The sequence below is a fragment of the Culex pipiens genome, chromosome 2, assembly GCF_016801865.2.
Source record: "Culex pipiens pallens isolate TS chromosome 2, TS_CPP_V2, whole genome shotgun sequence".
NCBI lineage: Eukaryota > Metazoa > Arthropoda > Insecta > Diptera > Culicidae > Culex > Culex pipiens.
This window is the reverse complement of record NC_068938.1, coordinates 210,005,222-210,018,651: the sequence shown is the minus strand read 5'-3', so window position 1 is coordinate 210,018,651 and position 13,430 is coordinate 210,005,222. Positions and strand designations below refer to the sequence as shown.

The 13,430-nt window shown below is 35.5% G+C and overlaps 2 protein-coding genes across 2 annotated transcripts in view; both read right to left on the bottom strand.

Annotated features, from left to right (window-relative positions):
* Positions 1-3,973, bottom strand: part of LOC120432647 (serine/threonine-protein kinase ULK2) — a 62,772-nt gene extending 58,799 nt beyond the window's left edge. Inside the window, exon 1 of the mRNA XM_039597893.2 lies at positions 2,912-3,973. Coding sequence (XP_039453827.1) covers positions 2,912-3,001 — 90 coding nt within the window. The 5' untranslated portion in view covers positions 3,002-3,973. The remainder of the gene's footprint in view (positions 1-2,911) is intronic.
* A 7,467-nt stretch (positions 3,974-11,440) lies between these two features.
* LOC120412343 (60S ribosomal protein L10a) lies at positions 11,441-12,871 on the bottom strand. The gene is made up of 3 exons (XM_039572743.2): positions 12,727-12,871; positions 12,367-12,522; positions 11,441-12,035 (listed from the first exon to the last, which is right to left on the bottom strand). Exons 1-3 carry the CDS (start codon positions 12,729-12,731, stop codon positions 11,543-11,545), a joined length of 654 nt encoding a protein of 217 aa, XP_039428677.1. The 5' UTR covers positions 12,732-12,871; the 3' UTR covers positions 11,441-11,542.
* Between the last annotated feature and the right edge of the window lie 559 nt (positions 12,872-13,430).

The following is a 13,430-nucleotide window of genomic DNA, read 5'->3' as shown; positions in this document are numbered from 1 at the left end:
TTCAATTTATTTTTGTAATATTTCTCAACTGGAAAGGTTTTTCTCAAGATTATTATTTTTAAAACATGTACTGGGGTAGGCCACACAAAGTTCATGCACTATTTCTGGAAAAAGTTATTTTCTATAATGTTAAAAAAAGTTACGTTAAAAATCCTCATTTTAAATTCCGGGGTGACATTGATAGTCATAGTTTTTCTTGTTAAAATCAGATTATAGGTGTTCAAACTTCATTTTTACGTTAAATGAACCATCACTAAGGTTGATGATATAGTTTTCAAGAAAAAAAATCAATGTTTATATTAAGTTAACTAAGTTTTAAGGCTTTTTAACAAAATACATATAAACTTTAAGTAAAGTTGTTTAAAAGTCGGAATCTTGCCTGAAATTTGTTAAATCTAGTATTGTTCATAAAATTATCGATTTATATTACATTTTAAACTGAATTCGAAGTACGAATCACAAGTTTTCACATTTCATATGAATTTTTTTCAACTGAAATTGCCTAAAAATTTGGAGATTTTTTTTAATTATGTTTCAAAAACACATATTATTTAATATTTACAAAATTAGTTTACCTTCTCCTAGTGGAAAATTGTCCAAAGAATCCGAAAATGTATTAAATTTTCCGATTCAAAATCATGTTCATTGAGAAAATCACGACACTTTGAGAAGTTTGAAATAATGCCTTTTATCAAAATTTTCTTGATAATAGTTAACTAACTTTTAAATCATTTCAAAATGTTATGAAAAGTTCTTCTTGAGGTACTTTGAGTACTTCTCTTCCATGGTCAGTATGGTTCCAAACCATTCCGTACGTATTTTAATTGTACTCTTCATTTTGCGGAAAAATCTCAAACCTATCAAAGTCACCCCGGCTATCAAAGTCACCCCGTTTTACGGTATTACTTATTTTTTTCTAATCTAAACTAATCTAACCCAAACGCAGCCAGTCCGATGAAAGCATGCTGGAAAGTCCTATGATTAGATTACGCCCCAAGCACTATTCTTGTCATTATTAATAATTGCAGTACATCCGAGAACACCCGAAAATGTATTGCAAAAATTAAAACGGCCAACCTTATTACTTATTATTACCGCAGAGAGGATTCTGAGAATCTATAGGAAAGGAAGGATGCGTGGACATACCATACCAAACGCTCAAAAATCGATACTACTTGTTTTGCGCAGAGTTACAACTAAAAAAATCTTTCATTTGTTAGATCTTTTTTTTAATTTTATGTATTTTTTCCGCTTTTTTATGTTTTAATATTTTGTTTTTATAAAAAATATTTCCCAAAAATGGAGTTTTTCTTAAAAAATATTTCAATAATTAATTCATATTCAGAGTCTTTTACTATGAACATCATTTTGTCAAACATTCTGATCGTGATCGTGTTTAGCATCTAAGTTTTCACAAATAAAATGCCAAAATATCATCTTTGAAATGCCTTATTGCATGGCTCATGATCTTGAAAACAATCTTGATATCGCCTTAAAATTGTTTATATGTCCATTTATTTTTTTCTGTGTAAGATGTTAGCAAAGTTGCGGTTCATTTGATCGAAAATGGAGCACCCGCAGTCGAGCAGTTTTTGACAGTTCGCTCAATAAGAAATACATTGTAGAAAAAAGCAAAAACTGCTCGAATGGAGGTGTTCCATTGTAGAATTTTGTATGACAGACAGATATTTACAGACACAATACTTGGCCCAGTCACCGAATGCTACTCGCTAACTGGGCTGAACGAAAAATAACGAGGAGACCTATGATGCATAATACTTTCCCGATGAAATATAAAAGTTACTCAAATTAATTTACAGTGCTTTCTTTTCATATTTCTTTAATTGTGACTTGAAATTAAATCAAAAATTGAAAAAAAGTATTTTTGTTTATTGAACACGATTTTGTATCCAATAACCCCTCGGTCATTTCGGTTTGTTTTGGTTTTTTGACGTTTGTCTGCTTTTTAACTGGGCTACGGCCCAGTTATCGAGCGCCTAGTCAAAAAGCAGCCTAGTTAAACAACCCCAGTTACCGAACCACTACTGTATTTATTTATTTAGACTAAGACTTAAATTTCAGGTTCTTACTATTTTTTTTGGAAATTTTATATACACGTTTTTCCACGTTGTTTTCCACATTTGTTTTGCATTGTAAATTTAACAAGAATTTGATCCTACCCATAAGGATGATGCCTTCTTCACTCTTAACCGAAATTCGTCACATGAGAGATCCGAACTTCATCTTCATAAATTTTATACTCTTTGCTGCCAAATGCGTAGAAAACTTTTTTTTTGTAGCTGCAAGACTGCTACTGTTTTTTTTTTTTTTTGTGCAAACCAATTTTATTGAACAAACCATTGCTGCTTTAACTTCAACAGACGTTCTAATGTCTTCTCTACTCAAACACGCAATTATAAACGGAAAGAAACATGTTTTATTAAATTCATCCCCCAATCGATCAAACAAATCTTCCCACATTCTGTTTTCCTTGCATCAATCCGCATCCCAACCAAGAGTAGATTTCTCCCAACGTTCATCCGCCCGAAAAGCTCTAATCACTCCGACTTCTTTTAATTATTTCTGGCTGGTCTCTCAAGAGATTCCGATATAAATAATCTCCTCACAGTCTTGTTTAGATTCGTTTTTTGTTTCGCTACCTCTGAACCAAACCTCCCCGTGATGGCCTTGGCCACCACAACCACTCCGTTCTCAATCCATTTATTTATCATTCTGTTAATCGTCGGCTGACTTTTTTTTTGCGTTCGCTTTGTGTGTGCGTTTCCAATCCAGCAAACTGTTGTGTGCGTTTTTTTTTTGCTTTCTGAATGAATTTGCCTAATTCGACGCGCAATATTTCGATACTTATCGGTAGAGTTTGATATGGGATGGGGTGGGGAAGGTTGCTTACCTCTCGGTGGCGACCTTTGAAGACGACCGCGAACGCGCCATGCCCAATCAGGTCCTTGCTGTTGTACTCAAAGTTCCCAACCAGTTCCATGATGATTCGCTGGTTTTGGCTTTTGGGGACAACTTTACTTGTAAATCACTTTGATTTTCTTCTTATTTGAGGAAAACACTTAAACTAAGATATTATTTCACTTTTGTGACTCTTCCTGAGTCTCATCAGACTCGAATCTTCTTCAGTAAACTGATTTTCTTCTCTTATTGCGAAATGCAATCGCAATTTTCAACACTTTTTCCTTACTCTCAAAACAAACACAAAAAAGGTGGACAACTAAAGAGATCGAATGGCTCACTTTTCTTCCTTCTTTTCTGGCAAATCTAGACTTTTTTCAGGAAATTTTCCAACTTGACATTTCTGTTCCAGATTTGCTGCACTCGTTTTTTCTCCTTTTCCTCCCTGGCGGAGATTCCCTTTCGGTGTGCGGGGCGGAACACTACTCTCCGGATGGTTGACTTTTTTTTTTCTTGCTGCTTCCTTTTTCACCTCTCGTTGGAGCAAATCAATAAAGCCTTACTCATCCCCCTCCAAGCTGGGAAACTCTCCTGGAATGTGGTTTCCGCTGGGGGTGTCACTTCCCTGGAAGCTGCCGTTTTCGTGCACGTCACACGAAAGCGCCGAGGGGACTCCGCGGATCTTTTGTCGTCGATTCCCGAACTCTTTTCCTTCCCGCAAAAGAGAGCGACGCAAAACTGTGGGGCAAGCTCGAAAGCGTAAAAAAATCGAAACTTTCGCGTCGCAAATTTCCCCACAAAACCGTACCGAAACTGTGTGTTTGCCTCGTTTTCGCGCGACCTCACTGCCGTAAAACCGTTCCGGATTGCACGACACGACACTTGGGGACACTTGGGCGGGCTCTGGGTTCCGATATTTTTCTAGTCCACCATCAAGGAAATGTAAATCGCTATTATTTTTCGCTCTCCTCCGCTGCGCGTACGGAACACACTCTGCTGCTGCTGTCCTCCTTCTCCTTCCTCTTTGGCCGCAGGGCTCCTCCGTCGCGGGGTTGTCCGTCGAAATCGATCCGTCAGAAATTTGCTGCTGCGAGAGGAAACAACAACAAAGGAAAATCGCGAGATTGGTTTGACAGCTGTCGGGTGGGGGATAGGAATGACGTTTTGGTTTGTCAGGGGGTAGGAAGGTTGAGCGAACGAGGGGTTGGTAAAGTTTAGTTTCGGGGCAGAATGTTTGTACGGAAATCGAAAATAGGGTCCTAAAGACATATCTGGAGTTTTTTTTTTTTAAAGGTCCAATAAACCAAATTTCCAGTTTTTGCTTTTCGAGTGTTTTTGAAACCGCCTTGAGTCAGGGGTATTAAAAACACCCAAAAAGCAAAAACTGAAGAAAAAACCTTTTCAAAAACAACTCCAGAAATGTAAAATTTTGTACCGTCATCAGGGGTGAAATTTCAGCATTTTTGTATGACCCAACCTCACCCCCCAGACCCAATGTCACCCCTGATGACGGTACAACGGTAAAAACAAGCGGATGATTATGGGTTCGATTCCCATCCGCTCCTATCTTCCATCGGATTAGGAAGTAAAACGTCGGCTTATTCTTTATTTTGCTAAAAACACGCTTAACTTTTTCGTTTGAAATTTTTTAGTTTGTATATCGTTGGTTTGGCAAAGACAAACTAAAAAGTGACGAATAGTCACTTTTTACATGGGACTCAATCTTACTATCAGAACAAACGCTTTGTGTGAAGAGGGTATCAAACTTAAAAAGTGACCCAATCGTTTGACAACAATTGGGTCCTAAAATGAAGTTTAAAATTGTGATATTATTGCTCATAACGGTAAAGCTTATTTTTCTGAGTACAATGACCCTTTGAACGACCACAATAGATTTAAAATTGATTTTTAATTGAATTTTAAAAAATTAACTTCATGGTCCTTCTTGACAGAAAAGGTCCTACTTGACAGCTCGTTCCAAGGGGACCATAGTTTATCAATCAAAAAAATGTTGTCTTGTCAATTTTTTTTTTTGTTGCATTAAAATAAAAAAAATGATTAGAAATGTTTTTTAATTGTGTTTTTTACCGTTGTACATAAAAATTGACATAGGGCTTCAGTACCCAATTGGTGTCAAACCATCGGGGGTTCAGTGTACTTTCTGTCAAGAAAGGTCGCGAAGTTTATTTTTCAAAATTGATTTAAAAATCCATTTTAAACTCTTTGTGATCGTACAAAGGCTCATTGTTCTCAGAAATTAAGTTATATCGTGGAGAACAATAATATCAGAAAATTGAGATTTATTTGATGACCAAACTATCATTAAATTTTCTGGCAAAAAAATGAAGAAAAGCAATAATTAAACAAATTTCGAACACCGAAATTTTTAAATTAATAAATAAAAAAATATAAATACAATCAAAAAAATATATTTTAAAACTGAACAATTAAAAAAGTTAAATCAGATATAAAAGAATACAACAAACACCTGAAATTAAAAAGAAATAAAATTCAAAAGTTTAAACATTTCAAAATTTTAAAATTTAAGACCCAATTATTATTAAATTTTCTGGCAAAAAATTCAAAAAAATCAAACAAATTATGAACACCGAAATTTATAAAAAAAATTAATTTAAAATATATAGATATATTCAAAAAACATATATTTTCAAACTGAAAATTAAAAAAAAATGAAATCAGAATTTAAAAAATACAAAAAAAATATGAATCTGCAAATCACAAATTGAAAATCTGACATTTAAAAAAAATCTAAAGTTTAAACATTTAAAAAATTTAAATATCAATATTTTTAAAATTATAAAAATATAATAGGGACCATCCATAAACCACGTGGACACTTTAGGGGGGGGGGGGGGGGGTCGAGATTCTCAAAAAAGTGTCCACGTGGTTTATGGATGGTCCCATATCAAAATATTTAATTATGCGACAAAAAAAAATTAATCAACTTTAAAGTTGAAATTTTTTTTAAACATATATTTCGAAAAAAAAATCTTGATTGGATTGATTTATTTTTATTTTTTCATTATCCTTGTTTTAAAAACTTTTTATCTTTCTCAAAATTTCGGTTTCTCACCAAAAACATGACTGATGTCTTATTTTTTGTAATTTGAAATCGCGACATTGAAGAATAAAAAATAAGAATTTATGACTCTTAAAATTTAATAAATTACGAATTTAGAAGATTAAAAATTTAGACTTTTAGTAAGTTTTTTTTCTAATTTTTCTTACTCTTGGAAACACCTTTATTTACAAGTAATAACTGTTCCAAAATGGATTTTGATGTAACACACAGCAAAAAGGAGCTCCAAAACTCTGTTATGTAGGTACCTTAAAAGAACTTATTGTACCTTGATTATTCACCAATAAAACCGAATTTAAATTTGAAAAAAAATAGACTTTTTTGAAATTTAAATTTGGTGCATTATTTGTTTTTTTTTTTTTTAATGAAGAACTGTAATATTAGAATTTGTAAAACATTAGACTTTTTTTATAAAGAATTTTTAAATTGTAGAGTTTTCAAATCTGCGAATAGAAATTAAGACTGTTGTTAACAGGGCGCACAATAATAATATTAATAATTAAAAACGATCATAAACTAATTAAAAACTTGAAATTTTTTAGAACTTTTAAAATAGCGAAAGAGAATACATAAATGTAACCAGAAATTAGGTTTTTAAAATACGAACCTAATTTTCATTTTTTTTTAAATTTGTTCATTCAAGAATTTGATGTGCTTTAATTCTTATGAAAGAAATACAAAAAGTCTAAACAAATTATAGCTGCAAAACTGATTACTAAAGTAAAAAATTGAAAAGATAAAAAAAAAACAATTAAACAAAATTTTGGAGAATGGCTTTAGCTTTTTTTTAAATTTAAAATTTTGATTCTTGTGTAATATTAATATTTAATCAATTCACATTTCAGTATTTTTCAATAACCTATTAGAGTTTTGGATTTCCTTTGCATTATAAATTATGTTATAATTGATTTTGACATTTTTGCGTAAAAGAGGTTTTGGGTGACTCACCACACCACACATAACCTTCGGACGCCTAGAAATGAGCAGAAACTTGCAACAGAGCCCACAAAAGACCCGGGGTCGTTAAAGTGGATTGCTTTACTTTTTGATTTTGATATATTTTCCAAACGACTCAAAATTTTGTATTTTAGTGTATTTTCACAAAATGTCGTATTTTTCACAAAAAACAAAAATCAAATGTTTATAATTTACAATACGGGTATCAGACGATGTCACACTAAAAAAAAGAAACTAAAAAAAATCACTAGATTTGAGTTTGCGTTATACAGTACTCAAATCATGAAAAAAAAACAATTCAGACTCGATTATCTGATGTCCCCCCAAAATTTCAAATCGAATGGTCGAATATCGCAATTCGCAATTTTCAGTGTAAGAACGGGCCTTGACCGATCTTATGCACCAGGTTCCCGACGAACACGCACTGCCCTTACACCTACATCTCACCCTTGCTCTGAGTCAGTACGAGCAGCACGCTAGAACACGCTTTGAGTGTTCGTGCCAGGCATGCACACCTTCTTTTCCGGTTACGCATTTTAACTCGGCCGGGGGTGGTACATTACGTAGGGTTTGATGTAAGTATAAGCGCCTAACCATTTATAGTGTGCCTATCAACTATCATCAACGCAAAAACTGTTATATTTTTAGTTTGAATTCAAAAATTAGTTGTTATTTTACTGTGTATTGTTTTCTCCTGAAATCTTTCCTAGTATTGAGTCGTGTTTATCTGTTGCTATTTCTTTTGTCGCGGTGTTTTGTTACAATTTTTGGTCCTAAGCATGTTATAAAAGTTTACCAAAAGTACAATAGTAATATTTGTGTTAATCCTTTTACCATTCCATAAATTGAGTAAGGGCTCAAACCTCACTTTTCAAACAAAGGGTGAAGATTGAAGAGAATAATGAGAGAATAAGAGAATGATGAGCGTATTTTAAAGAATAAAAATGAGAAGCTGGATGTATTAGATATAAAATAAGGCAATAGTTAATAAATAGAGATACAAAACAAGCTTAGATTATAGTAATGATAATTTATAGGACAGATAAAGAATTATTCAAATAAATAAATTCGCAATAAAATCAAAAAAGATTAGGCGAATGATAAATAGACTTGATATTACTAGTACATTAAGGAAAAGTATATCTTTAAGGAAAAAAAAAAAAAACAAAGTTTGTTACACCAGTATCAATTGGTAAAAAAGAGTGGAAAAGCTTTGAGAGATAAGAGAATCAAAAGTTAGTAAAATCAAAATCAAATGATGGATATTAAATAGAAGAATCAGTGAAGAATTGAGAATCAGTAGAGCAAAATAAAAAAGGAGATAGGTGGTAGCTGGAAATGGAAAGAAGAGAAACCCCGTTGTGCGATGTTTCAGGTACATCCACAGCAGTTGACTCAACATACTGCGAATCGAAACAATACCGTCTACAATCACAAATTACTTCCCTTTCCCACATTGTCGCGCCCCTTTCTTTTAGCCGTCTCGACTCTGACCCGCGGTGGTCAAAGGTTTACGATCCGTTTCCACAGGCCACCAGCTAGGTCATCATGAAAACCAAGCCAACGTGGAGGTAAGAAAATAGGACACTCGCAAGGAACCAGAGCTATACTGTTCTGATCAAGATAATTCGGATGATCTAACAGAACTACGGATGTAGTTAGTTACGCTCCTTCCAGGATGTTCCTTACGTGGACGTCAACCGAAGAGCACGCAACAAGGTCAGTGCCATTGCATGCTCTTAGGTATCAATCCTTGGCCTGCAATTTCAAATCGAATGGTCGAATATCGAAAAAAAAAATGTTTTTGTCGTTTTATTGTTTTCATGATGGCGATAATGAAATATTTTAACAAAATACCGCATTTGTTTGAAAATACTAGAATTGTCATAATTTGACATAAATATGACTCAGTTATAGTTTGCGTTATTTAATACCAGTACTGCAAATTATGAAAATTTTAGTTTTTTTTTTTCAAAGATATACGGCATTTTGTAAAAAAAAAAATAGTATTGAAATATTTAAATTTTAACTTTTAACCATAAAAATGTTTAACAAAACGAAAACAGTTTACCATTAAAACAACAACTACAAAAAGTTATGAAGAATTAATTCAATTTAAAACTTTAAAAATCTATTATCTCTATAATCTATATGTTTTAATTCATTATTCAAATTTTCAAAAAGCAAAAAATAAATCCAAATTTCTTGGATTAAGAAAACTGAAAGCTTCTAAATTCAATTTCAAGATTCATAAATTTTTAAATTTAAATTTTAGTTCAGAATTCAGTCTACAAAAACATCGATTTTTATAAGTGGAAGAAAAGAACAATTTCTTCTGAATAAGATTCTGTAATTCTGTAATTTCGGAATACATTCGTCCGGCTTCAGCTGAAGATTCATGTTGTCCCATGTTGCATGTTCGAGTGTAGACCTACGGAAAACCTTGCCGCGAGGAGAGGTGAGTGAGAAGTACACGAGCCACCTACGACATAATTCCTCGGGCGGCCCAGGTCAACTCGCAGTTACCCCAGGCACCCCCAGTGCAGGACACATTGGGGTTAGAAAGCGGATAGAATTTTCAGTGAATACAATAGTTATGACAATATAGGTTCATATAATCCTTATTCCTTGATCTTACCTTTTGACACTATCAAACCTAGCAATATTACTATTGCATCTTACCATTCCCTTTTGATAGTGTCAACTTCAAACCTTCATACATTGTGCAATTAACACATAATTTCCGCTGTATTCTTCATGCGGAATCGTCGTCTACTTTCTTCGCCTTATTATCACTGAACCACGGCGCGATATTGTTCTCACATTTTTATTTTTTTTTAGCTTCAACGACCGATTGTTATTCACGCACTTATAAAAATACTTGTTCTGTTTCGTGGCTTTGTGAAAAATACACGTGTGTTGGTTTATACAATGACTTTTTTGGTCATCGTATGCTCGCAAGGTACATGAAAAAGAAAAAGAGAAAAAAAAAAATGGGATAAGTACAATGTAAAATAAAATCGAACATTGAATAACATACTAACACAGATAGAAAGAATAAAGAAACCTTATTTATTGCAACTACACAGAACTACCAACTTGTAACGGAAGTTTACAAGAAAACAACTGAAGTTGTGAAATATGGGACAGGACAAACAAACTAGAATAGTTAATATATATATATATAATAAAACAGATTGAACGTACCTTTAATCATATTAATAACAGTTATGCCCAAATTTCTTACCAAATTTTTTTCAGCAGTTACATTTCTACAATAATGAATTGCGATTCCAAGTTTGAAGAATAGATTAGTTAAATTTTGTGAGGTAAGGGACAAGTTATAGCAATAGCAATATAAGTAGATGGATAGATTTTACAAAATTTTATCTTAAAATATAAGGAAAAATTTAGCTTGTTTTTGAAAATAGCCAATGCACCAATTGCAAACATACAGCATGTCACGTTCACACCGTATGGAGTAAATGTGATAAGCTATATGTCCACATTCGGGGCACCACCTTTTTTCAAAATACAGGAAATGATAGAAGGAAGACCCCATTCTGTATAGTGGAAGATTTCTGCAACACCTTGTATTCGGACCAGACATTTTGTCTGAAATAAGAGAGAAAGACAAATATTAAAATTGTGGTATTATCACTAAATCCTATCATCCTTTCACCCCCCAAGACATGGTCTATCCTTCGTGCCTTCGTGTCTTGGGTGATGGCGAATTCTACCTTCTTCAATGATCTTCGGACCACCTCCAACTAGAATTCACAACAGGACCTCCCTCGGCTCCAGTTTACAACATGACAGCGACGAGAACACAGCCGAATGGGAGTTGACAGTATCAAATGCATGCTATACCCTTTGCTTTGCTGGATACTTACTAATAGCAAAGGGCGAGAGTCCTGCGACACTCAGCAATCATGTATACTGCCCATTTGCCACAATGAAGAATTAATTCAATTCAATTTAAAACTTAAAAAATCTATGATCTCTATAATCTTTGTTTCAATTCATTATTCAAATTTTCAAAAAGCAAAAAATAAATCAAAATTTCTAGGATTCAGAAACCTGAAAACTTCAAAATTCAATTTCAAGATTCATATGTTTTTCAATTTAAATTTTAGTTCAGAATTCAGTCTATAAAAACATCGATTTTTATAAGTGGAAGAAACGAAGAACTTCTTCTGAATAAGATTTATCAATAAATTTCAAATGCCATCGCATTTGATCGAAGAAATTTCGACACATTTCTGAACTCTTAAATCGAATTCTTAAAATTTAGATTTCAATGCTTAACAATTTTCGATTTGATAATTCGTCAAAAATCCATTTTCAACCAAGACTCGTAAGAAGAAACACCCACCAATGAGTTCATTAAATGAGATTAAGACACAAACCAAGTTGCGACTACCGACAAACGGAATTTCTTTCAAAAGAACGACCAGAATCTACTTTCAGTTACCTTCACTTTAGGCAAAGCGATTTATTGCGACCAGTAAAGGCAGCCCTTACGTGTAAATGATTCAAATTTGTAGCGTAATACAAACATTAGCCTTAGTACAGACGCTGGGCGGCTCCCATCGAGGACTTGATGTGCAGCGAGCGGACGTTCTGCCAGTGCTTCTTGAGCAGCGAAACCAGGAAGTTGACCGACAGATGCACGTTCTGGGCCAGCTCATCGGGGCTCATCTTGACGTGGCCGACGGCGACGGACAGACACAGCACCTTCTTCATCTGGAACTTGATGGTGGCCTTGACTTCGTCGATCTTCTGCGTCATCGATTCGCTGTGGGCGAGGAGACCCGGGAACTTACCGGCCTTGTTCAGACCGGGACCGAGCAGACGTGGGATCTGCTTGATCAGCGATTCGGAGGCCAGGAAGGCGTCGTACTTCTTCGCTAGCTTCTTGACCAACTTCTTGTTCTTGTTGAGCTTCTTCAGCGCTTCGGCATCCATGTACGGGATTTCGTTGGCCTTGGCCTCGTCGCAGTGCTGCTGATCTCCCAGGACGCAAACCTGCATCTTCGGGCGGGGAATGTACTTTAGCCTGTGCGGGAGGGAGGAAAGAAAACAGGACAAATTAGACCAATCTGCTCCCGATCACGGTTGCAAGAATCCGGAAGTCTAGAATCTACTGCTGCTGCAACTCACCACCGGCCACCGGTTGGAAAGGTTGGAGCTTAGTCGAACAAACAGGGGCAAGTTAAATTCCTAACCAAACTGGGGGGGTTTCGGCATGGTCCCGGAAAGAACCGTAATGCCTCCTCATTTTATTTAAGACCCTGAGTGCAGGTCCGTCCACTACCAAGGGGCAGCGAACTTCCTGAGTCAATCAAGCCATCCAAACGAGGACCGATTTCGTTCAGGTTTACACGTACTTGACAGTGCCGGAGAAACGCTTGTCCTTTTGGGGATCGTAGTTCTTCAGGCCAATCTGCAGCTCCACCGTCTCGAGGAAGCGGCGGTGCTTCTTCTTCGAGCCCTTGAGCACCTCATTGACGCACTCGTACAGGATGTCCTTGGAAACCTTGGAGCTGGAAGAGGGAAACGGGAAAACATAACCTCAAAATGTGGCAAACATGTGGCGTGCGGGAAAAATGTTCGTATTTCCCACAGAAAAGCACGATTTTCGTGAAAATTTCACTTTTAACTAATAAAGCACCGTTAATTTGATCAATTAACTGTAAAATTGTCACAAAATCGTTATTTTTTGAAACTAAAATTCACTTGAAACTCACGTCATTTTGCAATGTGCGACCGCACTTGGCTACGTTCACAAATGAAAAGAGAAAGGCAAGCGTGTGGAAGTCAACTCAACAGGGTGACGATTTTCGTTTTTCTCCCCTCTCCAAAGTGTCAAATTTTGACAGCGGAAGGGATGTGAGCAGTGTTTTGGTGGTGAAAATACAGAGTGGAGTGGTGAATTTGGAAAACCGCTGGGGATATGTCACATGAAAGGACTTTTTCTATACACTCAACCCCCGGTGGTTGGTCACTTTTTCGTTTGACACTTTTTTAGTTTGTACCCCGTTGGTTGGTCAAAGTCAAACTAAAAAGTGACGAACTGTCACATTTTACACGGCGCTCACGCACACTATCAAAACAAACGTTTGGTAGTGTGTGTGAACTCCGTGTAAAAGGGGTGTCAAACTAAAAAGTGACCCCGTTCGTTTGACAACAGTTGGTGTCAAACCATCGGGGTTTGAGTGTACTCAGTACACTTCCTCCGAGGCCACCGGTAACCGGTTCCGGAGTGGTCCGATCGGGTCAAAGGGCACCGGCATGGTAATAGATGATTCATGATATCAATTTTACGAAGTTTGATAAGCAACAGGTCGACTTTTGAATATCACAATCATCGAAACCATCTGCGTGGTACCATGGAATCGGTTCCGGAGTGGCCACAGATACTCTGAACTGACCCAATCGGGACAAATACCCT